The sequence below is a fragment of the Cyprinodon tularosa genome, unplaced genomic scaffold, assembly GCF_016077235.1.
Source record: "Cyprinodon tularosa strain WSP-4 unplaced genomic scaffold, ASM1607723v1 ctg958, whole genome shotgun sequence".
Taxonomy (NCBI): domain Eukaryota; kingdom Metazoa; phylum Chordata; class Actinopteri; order Cyprinodontiformes; family Cyprinodontidae; genus Cyprinodon; species Cyprinodon tularosa.
This window is the reverse complement of record NW_024039738.1, coordinates 1-19,739: the sequence shown is the minus strand read 5'-3', so window position 1 is coordinate 19,739 and position 19,739 is coordinate 1. Positions and strand designations below refer to the sequence as shown.

General features: G+C 51.1%; 1 protein-coding gene across 1 annotated transcript; it reads right to left on the bottom strand.

Annotated features, from left to right (window-relative positions):
- Positions 1-15,892: 15,892 nt before the first annotated feature.
- opn4.1 (opsin 4.1) lies at positions 15,893-19,544 on the bottom strand. The gene is made up of 2 exons (XM_038275395.1): positions 16,844-19,544; positions 15,893-16,783 (listed from the first exon to the last, which is right to left on the bottom strand). The coding sequence occupies exon 1, from the start codon at positions 18,277-18,279 to the stop codon at positions 16,870-16,872; it is 1,410 nt and encodes a 469-aa protein (XP_038131323.1). The 5' UTR covers positions 18,280-19,544; the 3' UTR covers positions 15,893-16,783; positions 16,844-16,869.
- Between the last annotated feature and the right edge of the window lie 195 nt (positions 19,545-19,739).

The window sequence follows — 19,739 nt, the reverse complement described above, 5'->3', positions numbered from 1 at the left end:
GAGACGTTCACGCTGCAGGTCCATCATGTCCTGTTGTCCCTCTGCTCTCTCTTATGGCCCCAGCCTGCATTCTGGGGGCCCTTCATATTCAATCAATAAAGCCTGTAGTAGAAGGACCAGTCCATCTGAAGTCCTCAAACTTTCACCTGTAGATCTGTCCCAGGAGGTGAAGGACCTGCTCCTACGACTCGGACTGGATCTGAGGTCTGAGTCAGCTGGGAGCAGGAGACTGAGAGGAGCTTCCTGGTTCCAGAACCGCATCAAAGCTGGTTTAGAGGAGCAGCGCAAAGAGCTGAGTGGGAGGAGCCAGAGAGCAGGTAGCAAGGTGACATCATCATTATACTACCTGATAGATGATGTCATCACCTGCATAGGGCCTTGAGGTGACACGTGTTGTGAATTGGTGCTCTATGAATGAACTAGTGAATCTCAGAGAACTGAGGAATTCTTTATTCATTAATGTGGCAATAACTCATTTTTAAGCAGGTGATGATGCTACAGGCAGGAAGGGTCTCCTGTAGAGGTCTGTCTGCAGCAGATCTATAGAACTATCTGACTGAAGACCCTCTGTTGGTGTCTAACAGTCTGATGAAGAGGATGCTCACTGCTGTCCATCATCTTCTTCATCTCCAGAGGTTCTAAAGGAGTTCCTAGAACAGAGCGGCCTTCTTTATCGGCTGGTTGAGCTTCTTTCAGTCATCTGATGATGATGATGATGATGATGATGATGATGATGATGATGATGATGATGATGATGATGATGATGATGATAGAAGATCTGCAGCCTCTGAAGGACCTCAGCTTCCTCTGGAAGTCCAGTCTGCTCCGTCCTTCTTGCAGACGGCTTCATGGCTGTGTCCCCAGGTGTTGTCCAGGTGATTTCTCCTCCTCCTCCTCCTCTTCTTCTCCCAGGATGTTAACAGGATTCATCTTGTTCCTGTTTCTTCTGAAATCTCCAATCATCTCCTTGTTTTGTTGACCTTCAGGTCACACCATGCCACAAAGTGCTTCACCAGCTCAGGTGTGCTCCATCTTTGATGTTCCCACTGACCTGTGTGATGTGGACAGGTCTCTAGTGCCTGAGGCCTGCCGAGTCAGAGTGATGTTCTCAGGAGGAGAGCTATGGAGCTCAGCTAGCTTAGCTGTTCAGCGTGGAGCTGAACCAGAAGCAGGGTGTGAGAACCTGTGTTGATCAGGAAGTGAAGGTGAAGGAGAGAACAACATGTGCAGACCGCAGACACCTCACTACTACAGAGGAAGCGGTTTGATACTACAGCCGGAACAAACACAAGGCCCAGGTGGAGGGGAAAGCTCTGTTGCCTGGGCAACCATTCAAAACAGCAGCTGATTGGTTGGTTCAAAAGACAAGCCAGTTTGGCTCCTTTCAGAGGGTGTGGACCAAAGCAGGAAGAGTTCAAAGCCCTGACCTGCCACCATTTTCCTCCTAACCTCAGCATCACCAGCTCATAGCGTCCCCTCACTATGACATCACCAACATGGTCATCAGCACACGATTAATCTGAGTCGCTAATCCAGTCCGATTCACTTTACTACTGAGGTCAGTTAAAGCTGTTTCTATGAGACTAAAGCTCTGAATCCAGTTACTGACTAGCAGCTGATGGCATCCAGTCACTGACTAGCAGCTGATGGCATCCAGTCACTGACTAGCAGCTGATGGCATCCAGTCACTGACTAGTAGCTAATGACATCCAGTCACTGACTAGCAGCTGATGGCATCCAGTCACTGACTAGCAGCTGATGGCATCCAGTCACTGACTAGCAGCTGATGGCATCCAGTCACTGACTAGCAGCTGATGGCATCCAGTCACTGACTAGCAGCTGATGGCATCCAGTCACTGACTAGCAGCTGATGGCATCCAGTCACTGACTAGCAGCTGATGGCATCCAGTCACTGACTAGTAGCTGATGACATCCAGTCACTGACTAGCAGCTGATGGCATCCAGTCACTGACTAGCAGCTGATAACATCCAGTCACTGACTAGCAGCTGATGGCATCCAGTCACTGACTAGCAGCTGATAGCATCCAGTCACTGACTAGCAGCTGATAGCATCCAGTCACTGACTAGCAGCTGATAACATCCAGTCACTGACTAGCAGCTGATAGCATCCAGTCACTGACTAGCAGCTGATGACATCCAGTCACTGACTAGCAGCTGATGGCATCCAGTCACTGACTAGCAGCTGATGGCATCCAGTCACTGACTAGCAGCTGATGACATCCAGTCACTGACTAGCAGCTGATGGCATCCAGTCACTGACTAGCAGCTGATAGCATCCAGTCACTGACTAGCAGCTAATGACATCCAGTCACTGACTAGCAGCTGATGGCATCCAGTCACTGACTAGCAGCTGATAACATCCAGTCACTGACTAGCAGCTGATGGCATCCAGTCACTGACTAGCAGCTGATAGCATCCAGTCACTGACTAGCAGCTGATGGCATCCAGTCACTGACTAGCAGCTGATGGCATCCAGTCACTGACTAGTAGCTAATGACATCCAGTCACTGACTAGCAGCTGATGGCATCCAGTCACTGACTAGCAGCTGGTAACATCCAGTCACTGACTAGCAGCTGATAGCATCCAGTCACTGACTAGCAGCTGATAGCATCCAGTCACTGACTAGCAGCTGATAGCATCCAGTCACTGACTAGCAGCTGATGACATCCAGTCACTGACTAGCAGCTGATAGCATCCAGTCACTGACTAGCAGCTAATGACATCCAGTCACTGACTAGCAGCTGATGGCATCCAGTCACTGACTAGCAGCTGATGGCATCCAGTCACTGACTAGCAGCTGATGGCATCCAGTCACTGACTAGTAGCTGATAACATCCAGTCACTGACTAGTAGCTGATGGCATCCAGTCACTGACTAGTAGCTGATGGCATCCAGTCACTGACTAGCAGCTGATAGCATCCAGTCACTGACTAGCAGCTAATGACATCCAGTCACTGACTAGCAGCTGATGGCATCCAGTCACTGACTAGCAGCTGATGGCATCCAGTCACTGACTAGCAGCTGATGGCATCCAGTCACTGACTAGTAGCTGATAACATCCAGTCACTGACTAGCAGCTGATGACATCCAGTCACTGACTAGCAGCTGATGGCATCCAGTCACTGACTAGTAGCTGATGGCATCCAGTCACTGACTAGTAGCTGATGGCATCCAGTCACTGACTAGCAGCTGATGACATCCAGTCACTGACTAGTAGCTGATGGCATCCAGTCACTGACTAGCAGCTAATGACATCCAGTCACTGACTAGCAGCTGATAGCATCCAGTCACTGACTAGCAGCTAATGACATCCAGTCACTGACTAGCAGCTGATGGCATCCAGTCACTGACTAGCAGCTGATGGCATCCAGTCACTGACTAGCAGCTGATAGGCATCCAGTCACTGACTAGCAGCTGATGGCATCCAGTCACTGACTAGTAGCTGATGGCATCCAGTCACTGACTAGTAGCTGATGGCATCCAGTCACTGACTAGTAGCTGATGGCATCCAGTCACTGAGTAGCAGCTGATGGCATCCAGTCACTGACTAGCAGCTGATGGTATCCAGTCACTGACTAGGAGCTGATGGCATCCAGTCACTGACTAGCAGCTGATGGCATCCAGTCACTGACTAGTAGCTGATGGCATCCAGTCACTGACTAGTAGCTGATGGCATCCAGTCACTGACTAGCAGCTAATGACATCCAGTCACTGACTAGTAGCAGATATCATCCAGTCACTGACTAGTAGCAGATATCATCCAGTCACTGACTAGTAGCTGATGGCATCCAGTCACTGACTAGCAGCTGATAGCATCCAGTCACTGACTAGCAGCTGATGGCATCCAGTCACTGACTAGCAGCTGATGGCATCCAGTCACTGACTAGTAGCTGATGGCATCCAGTCACTGACTAGCAGCTGATGGCATCCAGTCACTGACTAGTAGCTGATGGCATCCAGTCACTGACTAGCAGCTGATGGCATCCAGTCACTGACTAGAAGCTGATGGCATCCAGTCACTGACTAGCAGCTGATAACATCCAGTCACTGACTAGCAGCTGATGGCATCCAGTCACTGACTAGCAGCTGATGGCATCCAGTCACTGACTAGCAGCTGATGGCATCCAGTCACTGACTAGTAGCTGATGGCATCCAGTCACTGACTAGCAGCTGATGGCATCCAGTCACTGACTAGTAGCTGATGGCATCCAGTCACTGACTAGCAGCTGATGGCATCCAGTCACTGACTAGCAGCTGATTGGCATCCAGTCACTGACTAGTAGCTGATGGCATCCAGTCACTGACTAGTAGCTGATGGCATCCAGTCACTGACTAGCAGCTGATGGCATCCAGTCACTGACTAGCAGCTGATTGGCATCCAGTCACTGACTAGCAGCTGATGGCATCCAGTCACTGACTAGTAGCTGATGGCATCCAGTCACTGACTAGCAGCTGATGGCATCCAGTCACTGACTAGTAGCTGATGGCATCCAGTCACTGACTAGCAGCTGATGGCATCCAGTCACTGACTAGTAGCTGATGACATCCAGTCACTGACTAGCAGCTGATGGCATCCAGTCACTGACTAGCAGCTGATTGGCATCCAGTCACTGACTAGTAGCTGATGGCATCCAGTCACTGACTAGCAGCTGATGGCATCCAGTCACTGACTAGTAGCTGATGACATCCAGTCACTGACTAGCAGCTGATGGCATCCAGTCACTGACTAGCAGCTGATGGCATCCAGTCACTGACTAGTAGCTGATGGCATCCAGTCACTGACTAGTAGCTGATGGCATCCAGTCACTGACTAGTAGCTGATGGCATCCAGTCACTGAGTAGCAGCTGATGGCATCCAGTCACTGACTAGCAGCTGATGGTATCCAGTCACTGACTAGGAGCTGATGGCATCCAGTCACTGACTAGCAGCTGATGGCATCCAGTCACTGACTAGTAGCTGATGGCATCCAGTCACTGACTAGTAGCTGATGGCATCCAGTCACTGACTAGCAGCTAATGACATCCAGTCACTGACTAGTAGCAGATATCATCCAGTCACTAACTAGTAGCAGATATCATCCAGTCACTGACTAGTAGCTGATGGCATCCAGTCACTGACTAGCAGCTGATAGCATCCAGTCACTGACTAGCAGCTGATGGCATCCAGTCACTGACTAGCAGCTGATGGCATCCAGTCACTGACTAGCAGCTGATAGCATCCAGTCACTGACTAGCAGCTGATGGCATCCAGTCACTGACTAGTAACTGATGGCATCCAGTCACTGACTAGCAGCTGATGGCATCCAGTCACTGACTAGCAGCTGATGGCATCCAGTCACTGACTAGTAGCTGATGGCATCCAGTCACTGACTAGTAACTGATGGCATCCAGTCACTGACTAGCAGCTGATAACATCCAGTCACTGACTAGCAGCTGATGGCATCCAGTCACTGACTAGCAGCTGATGGCATCCAGTCACTGACTAGTAGCTGATGGCATCCAGTCACTGACTAGTAGCTGATGGCATCCAGTCACTGACTAGCAGCTGATGGCATCCAGTCACTGACTAGCAGCTGATGGCATCCAGTCACTGACTAGCAGCTGATGGCATCCAGTCACTGACTAGTAGCTGATGGCATCCAGTCACTGATTAGCAGCTGATGGCATCCAGTCACTGACTAGCAGCTGATGGCATCCAGTCACTGACTAGTAGCAGATATCATCCAGTCACTGACTAGCAGCTGATGGCATCCAGTCACTGACTAGCAGCTGATGGCATCCAGTCACTGACTAGCAGCTGATAACATCCAGTCACTGACTAGCAGCTGATGGCATCCAGTCACTGACTAGCAGCTGATGGCATCCAGTCACTGACTAGCAGCTGGAACCATCCAGTCACTGACTAGTAGCAGATATCATCCAGTCACTGACTAGCAGCTGGAACCATCCAGTCACTGACTAGCAGCTGGAACCATCCAGTCACTGACTAGCAGCTGGAACCATCCAGTCACTGACTAGTAGCAGATATCATCCAGTCACTGACTAGCAGCTGGAACCATCCAGTCACTGACTAGTAGCAGATATCATCCAGTCACTGACTAGCAGCTGATGGCATCCAGTCACTGACTAGCAGCTGGAACCATCCAGTCACTGACTAGCAGCTGGAACCATCCAGTCACTGACTAGCAGCTGGAACCATCCAGTCACTGACTAGTAGCCGGAACCATCCAGTCACTGACTAGTAGCAGATATCATCCAGTCACTGACTAGCAGCTGGAACCATCCAGTCACTGACTAGCAGCTGGAACCATCCAGTCACTGACTAGTAGCAGATATCATCCAGTCACTGACTAGCAGCTGGAACCATCCAGTCACTGACTAGTAGCAGATATCATCCAGTCACTGACTAGCAGCTGGAACCATCCAGTCACTGACTAGCAGCTGGAACCATCCAGTCACTGACTAGTAGCAGATATCATCCAGTCACTGACTAGTAGCTGATGGCATCCAGTCACTGACTAGTAGCTGGAACCATCCAGTCACTGACTAGTAGCAGATATCATCCAGTCACTGACTAGTAGCTGATGGCATCCAGTCACTGACTAGCAGCTGGAACCATCCAGTCACTGACTAGTAGCAGATATCATCCAGTCACTGACTAGCAGCTAATGACATCCAGTCACTGACTAGTAGCAGATATCATCCAGTCACTGACTAGTAGCAGATATCATCCAGTCACTGACTAGTAGCTGATGGCATCCAGTCACTGACTAGCAGCTGATAGCATCCAGTCACTGACTAGCAGCTGATGGCATCCAGTCACTGACTAGCAGCTGATGGCATCCAGTCACTGACTAGCAGCTGATAGCATCCAGTCACTGACTAGCAGCTGATGGCATCCAGTCACTGACTAGTAGCTGATGGCATCCAGTCACTGACTAGCAGCTGATGGCATCCAGTCACTGACTAGCAGCTGATGGCATCCAGTCACTGACTAGTAGCTGATGGCATCCAGTCACTGACTAGCAGCTGATGGCATCCAGTCACTGACTAGTAACTGATGGCATCCAGTCACTGACTAGCAGCTGATAACATCCAGTCACTGACTAGCAGCTGATGGCATCCAGTCACTGACTAGCAGCTGATGGCATCCAGTCACTGACTAGTAGCTGATGGCATCCAGTCACTGACTAGTAGCTGATGGCATCCAGTCACTGACTAGCAGCTGATGGCATCCAGTCACTGACTAGCAGCTGATGGCATCCAGTCACTGACTAGCAGCTGATGGCATCCAGTCACTGACTAGTAGCTGATGGCATCCAGTCACTGACTAGCAGCTGATGGCATCCAGTCACTGACTAGCAGCTGATGGCATCCAGTCACTGACTAGTAGCAGATATCATCCAGTCACTGACTAGCAGCTGATGGCATCCAGTCACTGACTAGCAGCTGATGGCATCCAGTCACTGACTAGCAGCTGATAACATCCAGTCACTGACTAGCAGCTGATGGCATCCAGTCACTGACTAGCAGCTGATGGCATCCAGTCACTGACTAGCAGCTGGAACCATCCAGTCACTGACTAGTAGCAGATATCATCCAGTCACTGACTAGCAGCTGGAACCATCCAGTCACTGACTAGCAGCTGGAACCATCCAGTCACTGACTAGCAGCTGGAACCATCCAGTCACTGACTAGTAGCAGATATCATCCAGTCACTGACTAGCAGCTGGAACCATCCAGTCACTGACTAGTAGCAGATATCATCCAGTCACTGACTAGCAGCTGATGGCATCCAGTCACTGACTAGCAGCTGGAACCATCCAGTCACTGACTAGCAGCTGGAACCATCCAGTCACTGACTAGCAGCTGGAACCATCCAGTCACTGACTAGTAGCCGGAACCATCCAGTCACTGACTAGTAGCAGATATCATCCAGTCACTGACTAGCAGCTGGAACCATCCAGTCACTGACTAGCAGCTGGAACCATCCAGTCACTGACTAGTAGCAGATATCATCCAGTCACTGACTAGCAGCTGGAACCATCCAGTCACTGACTAGTAGCAGATATCATCCAGTCACTGACTAGCAGCTGGAACCATCCAGTCACTGACTAGCAGCTGGAACCATCCAGTCACTGACTAGTAGCAGATATCATCCAGTCACTGACTAGTAGCTGATGGCATCCAGTCACTGACTAGTAGCTGGAACCATCCAGTCACTGACTAGTAGCAGATATCATCCAGTCACTGACTAGTAGCTGATGGCATCCAGTCACTGACTAGCAGCTGGAACCATCCAGTCACTGACTAGTAGCAGATATCATCCAGTCACTGACTAGCAGCTGGAACCATCCAGTCACTGACTAGCAGCTGGAACCATCCAGTCACTGACTAGCAGCTGGAACCATCCAGTCACTGACTAGTAGCAGATATCATCCAGTCACTGACTAGCAGCTGGAACCATCCAGTCACTGACTAGCAGCTGGAACCATCCAGTCACTGACTAGCAGCTGGAACCATCCAGTCACTGACTAGCAGCTGGAACCATCCAGTCACTGACTAGCAGCTGGAACCATCCAGTCACTGACTAGTAGCTGATGGCATCCAGTCACTGACTAGCAGCTGGAACCATCCAGTCACTGACTAGTAGCTGATGGCATCCAGTCACTGACTAGCAGCTGGAACCATCCAGTCACTGACTAGTAGCTGATGGCATCCAGTCACTGACTAGCAGCTGGAACCATCCAGTCACTGACTAGTAGCTGATGGCATCCAGTCACTGACTAGTAGCTGGAACCATCCAGTCACTGACTAGCAGCTGATGGCATCCAGTTACTGACTAGTAGCAGATATCATCCAGTCACTGACTAGCAGCTGGAACCATCCAGTCACTGACTAGTAGCTGGAACCATCCAGTCACTGACTAGTAGCAGATATCATCCAGTCACTGACTAGCAGCTGGAACCATCCAGTCACTGACTAGTAGCTGATGGCATCCAGTCACTGACTAGTAGCTGATGGCATCCAGTCACTGACTAGCAGCTGATAACATCCAGTCACTGACTAGTAGCTGGAACCATCCAGTCACTGACTAGCAGCTGGAACCATCCAGTCACTGACTAGTAGCAGATATCATCCAGTCACTGACTAGCAGCTGGAACCATCCAGTCACTGACTAGCAGCTGGAACCATCCAGTCACTGACTAGTAGCAGATATCATCCAGTCACTGACTAGCAGCTGATAGCATCCAGTCACTGACTAGTAGCTGATAGCATCCAGTCACTGACTAGTAGCAGATATCATCCAGTCACTGACTAGCAGCTGATATCATCCAGTCACTGACTAGTAGCAGATATCATCCAGTCACTGACTAGCAGCTGATATCATCCAGTCACTGACTAGTAGCAGATATCATCCAGTCACTGACTAGCAGCTGATATCATCCAGTCACTGACTAGTAGCAGATATCATCCAGTCACTGACTAGCAGCTGATATCATCCAGTCACTGACTAGCAGCTGGAACCATCCAGTCACTGACTAGCAGCTGGAACCATCCAGTCACTGACTAGTAGCAGATATCATCCAGTCACTGACTAGCAGCTGATAACATCCAGTCACTGACTAGCAGCTGATGGCATCCAGTCACTGACTAGCAGCTGATAGCATCCAGTCACTGACTAGCAGCTGGAACCATCCAGTCACTGACTAGTAGCTGATGGCATCCAGTCACTGACTAGCAGCTGGAACCATCCAGTCACTGACTAGTAGCTGGAACCATCCAGTCACTGACTAGTAGCTGATAGCATCCAGTTCTCTAGACCTTGATCCAGTGGATCTTGGAGGTCTTGCTGTTTGTCTGCTCTAGAACCAAAGGACTTGTTTTGTTCTCAGACTGATGTTTGGTTCCGTGTGAAATTCCCAGCAGGTTCTGAAGGAGGCAGACTGGGCCTCCTGGTTCCAGAGACCAGAACCCTTTAGAGCCGTTTGTTGTTTTGCTTTAGGGTCTTTCTAAATCGAGCTCCTAACAGGCGGGGGAGGTCCATCAGAACGATGAGAGCGTGTTTACCAGGTTAGAAGGCAGAACACGGCGTTCTCTCGTGTTCTGCCATGTGTCAGCCTGCGGTCGCAGCTTGTCATGCAACGCTGCTCATAGTGGAGAGTGTTGGCACGCGATGCAGCGCCTCACACACACTTCCTGTTACAGAGGAAAAAACAGATTCTTCTGCTGCCAGAGGCTGGTTGTCATGGTTACCACCGCTATAGGCAGCATTTGGCTTTGCATAACCCCTCCTCCATCACCAAGGTCAGAGGTCACACAGTGGTGTGTGGTTACTCTGTTTACTGTATTGGATTCACAGTAGCAGAAACAGGACTACGTCTGAAACAAAGATATGCTGGGAGAGATGCTTACTTTGACCAAAATATCCAAGAGCCTGATAACCTGGGCGCCCAGTCAGCCATTACTGTCAGAACTGGACTGGATCAGACTGACCAAGGTGGTTCCTGAACCGGTCCAGAAATAAGCAGTTAGCTTCATGAATAAAGTGGACTGGAGACTTTGACTTTTTCTGTTATCTTATAATCTTAGAATATAAATTATGATTAGTGAAATGAGAATTTCACGTCCTAACGTTCACCATCACCTGTTAGAAGCTGGATCAGAGATCTGTTCACAGGATTCAGATTTAAAACATGTCTGACAGCGACTGAAACCATGTCGGATCAGTTTCCATCTCTCACTACCAGACTTCAGGAATCAAACTGCTTCTTATGTTCCTAACAGAGCAGCTGGTTATCCTGAGCTATCTCTATAGTTATGCTGCTTTAAGCTGAAGGGCAGATTATACTTCTGCAAACGCACACATCAAAACATCAAACGTTGCCTGGGCCTATTCCAGAACTCGCGGGGGGGGGGGGGGGGGGGGGGGGGGTTCATTCTATCTCTATAGTTCTGCTGCTATAGGCTTAGACTGCTGGAGGACATAGGGACCCCTTTTTCATCATTCTGCTTCATTCTATCTCTATTCTCCCACTCTGCAGAATCTGTTAGTTCAATCTCTAACGTTCTGCTCTCTCTGCTTTTTCTCATAGTAGCTTCATCTGGTCTGTTCCTGTTTGGCTGTGACTCCATCCTGGAGAGAAATATCAGCTGTGCTGCTGCCATCAACACCTTTGTTTCTAGTTTCTTTTCCTGTGGAGCTGGTTGACAGTTGCCTTTTGTATCTATGCTTCTTTTTCTATGTCTGCTTCTGTCTCCTTGAACCCCAGTGGGCCTCAGCAGATGGCCGCTCACACTGAGCCTGGTTCTGCTGGAGGTTTCTTCCTGTTCAAAGGGAGTTTTTCCTCTCCACTGTCGCTACAAGCATGCTTAGTGTGAGGGATTGCTGAAGAGTCAATGAGTCGATGCAATCAGCTGGTTTTCCTTAGATAGAAAACTTTGAATCAATCTGACTGGATGATCTGGTTGTTCTGGATCTATAAAGTGACCTGAGATGACATGATGTGAATTGGAGCTATAGAAATAAACTGAATAGAATTGAACAGGGGCTCTTCAGTGGCTCAGTGGTCTGCATGGAGTCTGCATGTTCTCCCTGAGCATGCCTGGGTTCTCTCCAGGTACTCCGGCTTCCTCCCACAGTCCAAAAACATGACTGTTAGGTTAATTGACTTGTCTACATTCTCCTTAGGTGTGTCTGTGAATGGTTGTGTGTCTCTGTGTTGCCCTGCGATGGACTGGCGACCTGTCCAGGATGGACCCCGCCTCTCGCCCATTGACTGCTGGAGATAGGCACCAGAAACCCTCGCAACCCCAACTGGGACAAGCGTGTCAGATAATGGATGGATGGATGAATTGAACATCGACTCCCTGTAGAAGGAGGCCCAGAGCTGCCTCCCTCCCCCTCCTGAGGAGGCTGAGGTCCTTTGCAGTGATCAGTCTCCTGCTTCAAACCTTCTCTGACTCTGTGGAGGCATCAGCCCTCCTCTGCGCTGTTGTCTGCTGGGCCCCAGGCAGCGCAGAGCGGGACAGAAGGAGACTGAACAAACTGTCCATTTCTGTCCTGGGCTGCAGTCTGGACTCAGTGGCTGAGAGGAGGGAGCTGTCCAAGCTTCCATCCATCATGGACGCCACCTTCCACCCTCTGCAGCAGCCTGGAGAGGAGCTGAGCAGCTCCTTTAGTCAGAGACTTTTACAGCCTGGTTGGAAAAAGGAGCGCTCATTCATCCCTCCTGCAACCAGATCAAACCCTAACCCTATCCATCCTGACCCTCTGCACCGCATCCATCCCGACCCTCGGCACCCCATCCATCCCGACCCTCGGCACCCCATCCATCCCGACCCTCGGCACCCCATCCATCCTGACCCTCTGTACCGCATCCATCCTGACCCTCTGCACCGCATCCATCCTGACCCTCTGTACCGCATCCATCCCGACCCTCGGCACCCCATCCATCCCGACCCTCTGCACCCCATCCATCCTGACCCTCTGCACCGCATCCATCCCGACCCTCGGCACCCCATCCATCCCGACCCTCGGCACCCCATCCATCCTGACCCTCGGCACCCCATCCATCCTGACCCTCTGTACCGCATCCATCCTGACCCTCTGCACGCATCCATCCTGACCCTCTGCACCGCATCCATCCCGACCCTCGGCACCCCATCCATCCCGACCCTCGGCACCCCATCCATCCTGACCCTCTGCACCGCATCCATCCCGACCCTCGGCACCCCCATCCATCCTGACCCTTGGCACCCCATCCATCCTGACCCTCTGTACCGCATCCATCCTGACCCTCTGCACCGCATCCATCCTGACCCTCGGCACCCCATCCATCCCGACCCTCGGCACCCCATCCATCCTGACCCTCTGTACCGCATCCATCCTGACCCTCTGCACCGCATCCATCCTGACCCTCTGCACCGCATCCATCCCGACCCTCGGCACCCCATCCATCCTGACCCTCTGCACCGCATCCATCCCGATCCTCTGCACCGCATCCATCCCGACCCTCAGCACTGCATCCATCCTGACCCTCTGCACCGCATCCATCCCGACCCTCTGCACCCTATCCATCCCGACCCTCGGCACCCCATCCATCCTGACCCTCTGCACCCCATCCATCCCGACCCTCTGCACCGCATCCATCCTGACCCTCTGCACCCCATCCATCCTGACCCTCTGCACCCCATCCATCCTGACCCTCTGCACCGCATCCATCCCGACCCTCAGCACCGCATCCATCCCGACCCTCTGCACCGCATCATCCCGACCCTCGGCACCCCATCCATCCTGACCCTCTGCACCACATCCATCCCGACCCTCTGCACTGCATCCATCCCGACCCTCGGCACCCATCCATCCTGACCCTCTGCACCACATCCATCCCGACCCTCTGCACCACATCCATCCCGACCCTCGGCACCGCATCCATCCCGACCCTCTGGCCCCCTATCCATCCATCCTGACCCTCTGCACCGCATCCATCCCGACCCTCTGCACCGCATCCATCCCGACCCTCGGCACCCCATCAATCCTGACCCTCTGCACCGCATCCATCCCGACCCTCTGCACCGCATCCATCCCGACCCTCGGCACCCCATCCATCCTGACCCTCTGCACCGCATCCATCCCGACCCTCTGCACCACATCCATCCCGACCCTCGGCACCGCATCCATCCCGACCCTCTGGCCCCCTATCCATCCATCCCGACCCTTGGCACCGCATCCATCCCGACCCTCGGCACCGCATCCATCCCGACCCTCTGCCCCCTATCCATCCATCCCGACCCTCTGCACCGCATCCATCCCGACCCTCGGCCCCCTATCCATCCATCCCGACCCTCGGCACCGCAACTATCCCGACCCTCGGCCCCCTATTCATCAATCCTGACCTTCTGCACCGCATCCATTCCGACCCTCGACCCCCTATCCATCCATCCCGACCCTCGGCACCGCATCTATCCTGACCCTCGGCCCCCTATCCATCCATCCTGACCCTCTGCACCGCATCCACCCCGATCCTCTGCACCACATCCATCCCGACCCTCTGCACCGCATCCATCCCGACCCTCTGCACCGCATCCATCCCGACCCTCGGCACCGCATCCATCCCGACCCTCGGCCCCCATCCATCAATCCTGACCTTCTGCACAGCCTCACATCCAGTTAAAGAAATGGCTCATTGACAGTTGGAGCTGTCAGCACCAACTGACACCAGCCTCCTCTGCTGCCCCCTGCTGCCTGCCTGCCTTCGTTTATATGTGCCTCTTGCATCTTCAAGTCTTTGTCTGATTATTGGATAATTGGTAATCTTTTGTGTTTTTAAATTGTTTTGATGTGATAAAATTATATTTTGTTTCTATTCTTTTAGGGCGACAAAAAACAGCTTTCTGAATAGTCCCAGTCCAAACCCATCCCATCTGACCTTAACTGCAGAAATGTTTTTTAATATGCACCGTCTCCTGGAACAAATAAAGGAAAATAAACAGGAGAAAGCTCTGTAGGTGATAAACGAGTTCTGGAGGAGATATTTCTGATGATAAAGCAGTAGTTAATGTGGGAGGTGATGAATCTATGAACCAGAACAGAAGCAGAGCAGGAAGAGACAAAGACAATTGATGTAGGTTATTGACGAGGGAGCTGAATGACAGGGAGCGAGGGAGAGACTGCGGAGCTGTCTATAGACAGAAAATGTCAGTCTGGGATTAAACTGGTTTGGTTTCTGCCAGGAGGATCTCTGTTTAGCAGATATTTACTTTAAAGAAGTTAGGGGAGAACCAGGCTTTAATTTCAGTGAGACATGAGGTGAGGGATTAAGGAGAGAGTTTGGCTGACCACATAGATAGAGCTGGGTGTCATCAGCATAACTATGATAACAACCAGAAGGTAAATGGTAAAAACTCCGGGTCCCAGGATGGAGCCCTGAGGAAAACCAGCAGTGACAGGGGACAGATCAGAGCTGAGCGGCTTGTTTTAGGAGAGGAGGAGGGAATGATGCTGATTGGTCTATTGAGAAGGATGGAGTGAGAATAGAAAGGAGACCTGAGTCAGACGGTGAGTATTAGCTGAGCTGTTTCAGTACTGGAGGCTGGACTTTACTGGAACATACTGGTTATTATAAGTTGGATGAGTATTTTAGAAATTTAAGGCTAGTTGGAAATGGCTCAGAGGTTAGAGAGGAGAGAACAATGGCGGTTATGGTGAGGAGCAAAGCCTGCAGGGCGGTGGTGAGACTGTAGAGCAGAGGGAGGGGGGCAGGAACATACAGGACATGGGGTAAGGGGGGGTCCTGAATGTCACCAGGAGAGTTTGTATTGAATGCAGGCCTGTACAGGGAGCCAGTGGAGCTGCTGGGAGGACTGGGATGATGCGCTGGATAGACGGGGCAGCTGAGGTCTGATCCAGCTGAGGACTATGGAGGTATTTTAAGGAAGGCCAAAGAGGAGAGAGCGCTATAGTCCAGTCGGGTGCAGATTGTTGGTTGAAAGACCAGTTTTTCATGGAGTCGTTCTAATTGACGACATTTCGCTTTCATTGATCAGAGTTCAGCAGGGAAGCAGAGTGGGAGAAGGTCACAGAGCAACGTTTCTGAGCTGAGAGCTCAGGTTATCATTCAGGTTGATAACCTGAGATGTGAGCTGATCTTAGATCAGATGATATTCCTAATGTTAGGAAACGAGTCAGAAGTCTTTACTGCTGACACACCTTTAAGAAATGTTAGATAAACGGCCAGTTACAAGAAGTTCATCAGCAGAGGAGGGGCTAAGGCCACAACAGCAGATTAAATGTCAGATTAATGTCCTCTCATGTGTGGAGAATCATTTCATAGATCAAAACCAACATTTTCTAAGCAGGATAAAAAGGTTTTAGTGAAGGTAAGTTTACTATTGATGGGTGAATTGTTAGAACCAACAGTAATTAAAATGTCACTGTGAGTGGCTGAATACCCAAAGACCTTATAGACAACAATACACAGCCAGGAATGGACACAGTATGGTAAAACCATGTTGAAAAGGCAAGTTGTTTATTTATAGCATATTACAGTAGCAGGACAATTAAAAAAAAATTAAAAATAACACGGATACGCTTCCAATACAGTGCCATAGAAGGCGAGGGAAATATTATTAAAACTAAGTATGATAGGAATTAAAATGAACTGAAAAGTGATAAAATAATCAATAATAAAAAATAACTATGCAGGCGAAGCAAGGCAAGTTTAATTATACTTACTATACATGTCTTTAAGGCCAATAAAATACGTTTTACTGTTACAGACTGCTACAGACTGAGGGTTGGACTACAGGACTCAGGGTTGGGCTACAGGACTGAGGGTTGGGCTACAGGACTATGGGTTAAGGTCCAGGACTCAGGGTTGGGCTACAGGACTGAGGGTTGGGCTACAGGACTATGGGTTAAGGTCCAGGACTCAGGGTTGGGCTACAGGACTGAGGGTTGGGCTACAGGACTATGGGTTAAGGTCAAGGTCTCAGGGTTGGGCTACAGGACTGAGGGTTGGGCTACAGGACTATGGGTTAAGGTCAAGGTCTCAGGGTTGGGCTACAGGACTGAGGGTTGGGCTACAGGACTATGGGTTAAGGTCAAGGTCTCAGGGTTGGGCTACAGGACTGAGGGTTGGGCTACAGGACTATGGGTTAAGGTCCAGGACTCAGGGTTGTGTAAAGGACTGAGGGTTGGGCTACAGGACTGAGGGTTGGGCTACAGGACTGAGCGTTGAGGTCCAGGACTGAGGGTTGGGCTACAGGACTGAGGGTTGGGCTACAGGACTGAGCGTTGAGGTCCAGGACTGAGGGTTGTGCTATGGCTTCCAAGGGAGGTGACATCATAGAGGGACCAGCAAGGGTTTTGTCTCCATTTTCGCACAGCGGTCAGGTGACTCGCTGTCGGTTTGTCTGGTGGGCCCTGTCAGCTGTCTCATGAGGGCCGAGTCCGACAGCTCAGGTTTTAACTCAGTGGAAGGACGCCGGTTGACAACTGTTGCCAAGGCACCCGAGCCATCAGCTTCGCTCTCTGTCCAGCAGGAGTCACTGTCAGAAGCTGAGGACAAGCGGCTCTTTCTCCAGCGTCCATTGATTTGGACACCAGCACCCAGACGGACTCCTGGGGAGCTGGTAAGCGTGGCCCGGCGAGATGAAGCAGCACTGGAACAGAAGGAAGAGTGCAGGTCCTTGTCCTGCAGTCGCAGCACACCACGCAGAAGGGGGAAATGGCGGCCTATGGCGGCACGATACTTTGGGTGTGTGATGGCGTAGATGATGGGGTTGTGGATTGCAGAGGCCTTGGCGATGATTGCAGGTACTGAATTCATGTAAGGAGTCAGCAGGTGGGCATAGCCAGCAGTTGCAGTCAAAGCAACAGCAGAGTATGGTGACCAGGACACAACGAACAGCAGAATCACTCCCAGAGCTACTTTGGCCATCCGCCATTCACTACGCAGACGGTCATAAGCCTTGATGGTCTCTCCACAGTTTAGCCTCTCTATCTCCTGAGCTGCTTGCCGCACGGCCCTGAAGATGGCCAAGTAGCAAATGGCGATGACAGCGAGGGGGATGAAGAAGACAAAGACAAAAAGAAAAATGGTGTAGGTGCGCACTGTGACTGTGAAGCTCATATAGTCCCAACTGCAGGATGTTTGCAGGCCCTCAGGGATGTAGGCACTCCAGCCAAAAAATGGAGGCAGGCTCCAGCCAAGTGAGTACACCCAGACCCCCATGACCACCACACAGAGCCGCCGCCGGCTGACTCCACCTAGCAGCACCAGTGGTCGTGTGATTGCCAAGCACCGATCCACTGCAATGGCTGTGAGTGTCATCATGGACGTGATGCCAAACAGAGCACCGCAGAAGGCATACAGCTCACAGGCAAACTCTCCAAACACCCAGCGGCGGTGCAGGCTCGCCACAAAGAAGACCGGGGACTGCGTCACTGACATTAGGAAGTCAGCCATTGCCAGGTTAACCACCAGAAGGTTGCTGGGAGATTGCAATGTCTTACTGCGACAGAAGACGTAGATGACCAGAGCATTTCCCAGCATTCCTGTCACTCCCAACAAAAGGATCACTGAGCCGATGATGTAATGGGCATGCACAGGAACATCCACAGTAGGAAACAGATGCTGCTCCGGGACCAAGCCGTGAGTGGGGCTGGGACCGGGGAGGTCCATAAGGTCCACAATCCCCACCCGTTTCTGGTGATCAGAGCAGTTTGTGGTCAGGGGGCAGTCAGATGCCATCTGCTCAGTTCTGCTGGATAGGTGAGTACCGATGGGTTAAATGTTAAAGTTGGATTTCTGCTGGATTCTGTATGGGCCTCTGCAGGATTCTGGTACTAGCCTGCTTGGAAATGCCTCCTGACTGTAGATCCCTGCTTGATTCTTCCTGACGGTTGGTTGGATATCTGAGGTTGTTGGTTGTGTAGTGGTAGAGTGTTAGTGGTGGTCATCTGGGGGTCATCTGGGGTCCAGCAGGATACCAGTTCGCGGTTGCTCAGAATACTTTGGCTGGAGACTTGCAGTATTCAGTTTGGCTCTTCCTCTGATCTCTGTTGGCTGTCTCTCTGTTGCAGCTCTTTATGGCAGATGGATCGATTGATGGTAGGCAATGATTGAGTAGACCATAGACTGATGCGATAACACTGAGGACAGATTAACATCTGTACAGAGGCAACCTAATTACTTCACTTTAACATGGCTCAATTTGGACACTAATGGTGTTCCAACCTCCAGCTCTGCTGAGAATGAGGTCAAATACCCAGAAACAAACTAAGCAGATTTCCTGATCAGGTTCTTCATAGTTAAACAGGTGCAGATTTTAGTTTCTTCTGACAATCTTATCACTGGCATTGATTTTTCAGATCAGCAGGAGATACATTGTTTTAGACTAGAAACAGGATTCTGATATGAAGGTCTGGGTCTGACACAATCAGGGAGAAACAAAGGACTGGATGGGAGGAGTTTGACCGGGGAAGGGTTTTGGACTAGGACGGTCAAGACAGGACTAGGTTTGGACTGACGAGACGGGTTTTTAGACTGGGAAAGGTCAGGTGGGACGGGTTTTACCTGGGACATTTTGGACTAGGACCAGGACAAGTTTGGACTGGAACAAATCAGATGGCACGGACAGGTCAGATGGGACGGGTTTGGACTGGAACAGGTTTAGGACTGGGACTGGTCAAACAGGACAGATTTTGAATGTGAAAGGTCAGACGCAACAGATTTGGACTAGGGCAGGAGAGATGGGATGTTTTAGGTTTGGGACGGGTCAGACAGAATGTATTTGGACTGGGAAAGGTCAGACTGGACAGGGTTGGACTGAGAGGGGTCAGACAGGACAGTTTAGGACTGGGGCGGGTCAAACAGGATGGGTTTAGACTGGCCAGCGTCAGACAGGACGGTTTAGGACTGAGACCGGTCAGACTGGACAAGTCTGGACTGGCACAGGTCAGAAAGGAGGGGTTTGGACTGGGAACGGTCAGCTGGGATGGGTTTGGACTGGGACAGGACAGCTGGGATAGGGTTTGGACTGGGACAGGACAGCTGGGATGGGTTTGGACTGGGACAGGACAGCTGGGATGGGTTTGGACTGGGACAGGACAGCTGGGATAGGGTTTGGCCTGAGACAGGTACGATGGGACTGTGAAAGGTTTGGACTGTGAAAGGACAGCTGGGACGGGGTTGGACTTGGAAACAGGGGC

Coding starts and splice junctions, on each gene's coding strand:
- opn4.1 (XM_038275395.1), bottom strand. CDS start 18,279: ATGGCATCTGACTGCCCCCTGACCACAAACTGCTCTGATCACCAGAAA.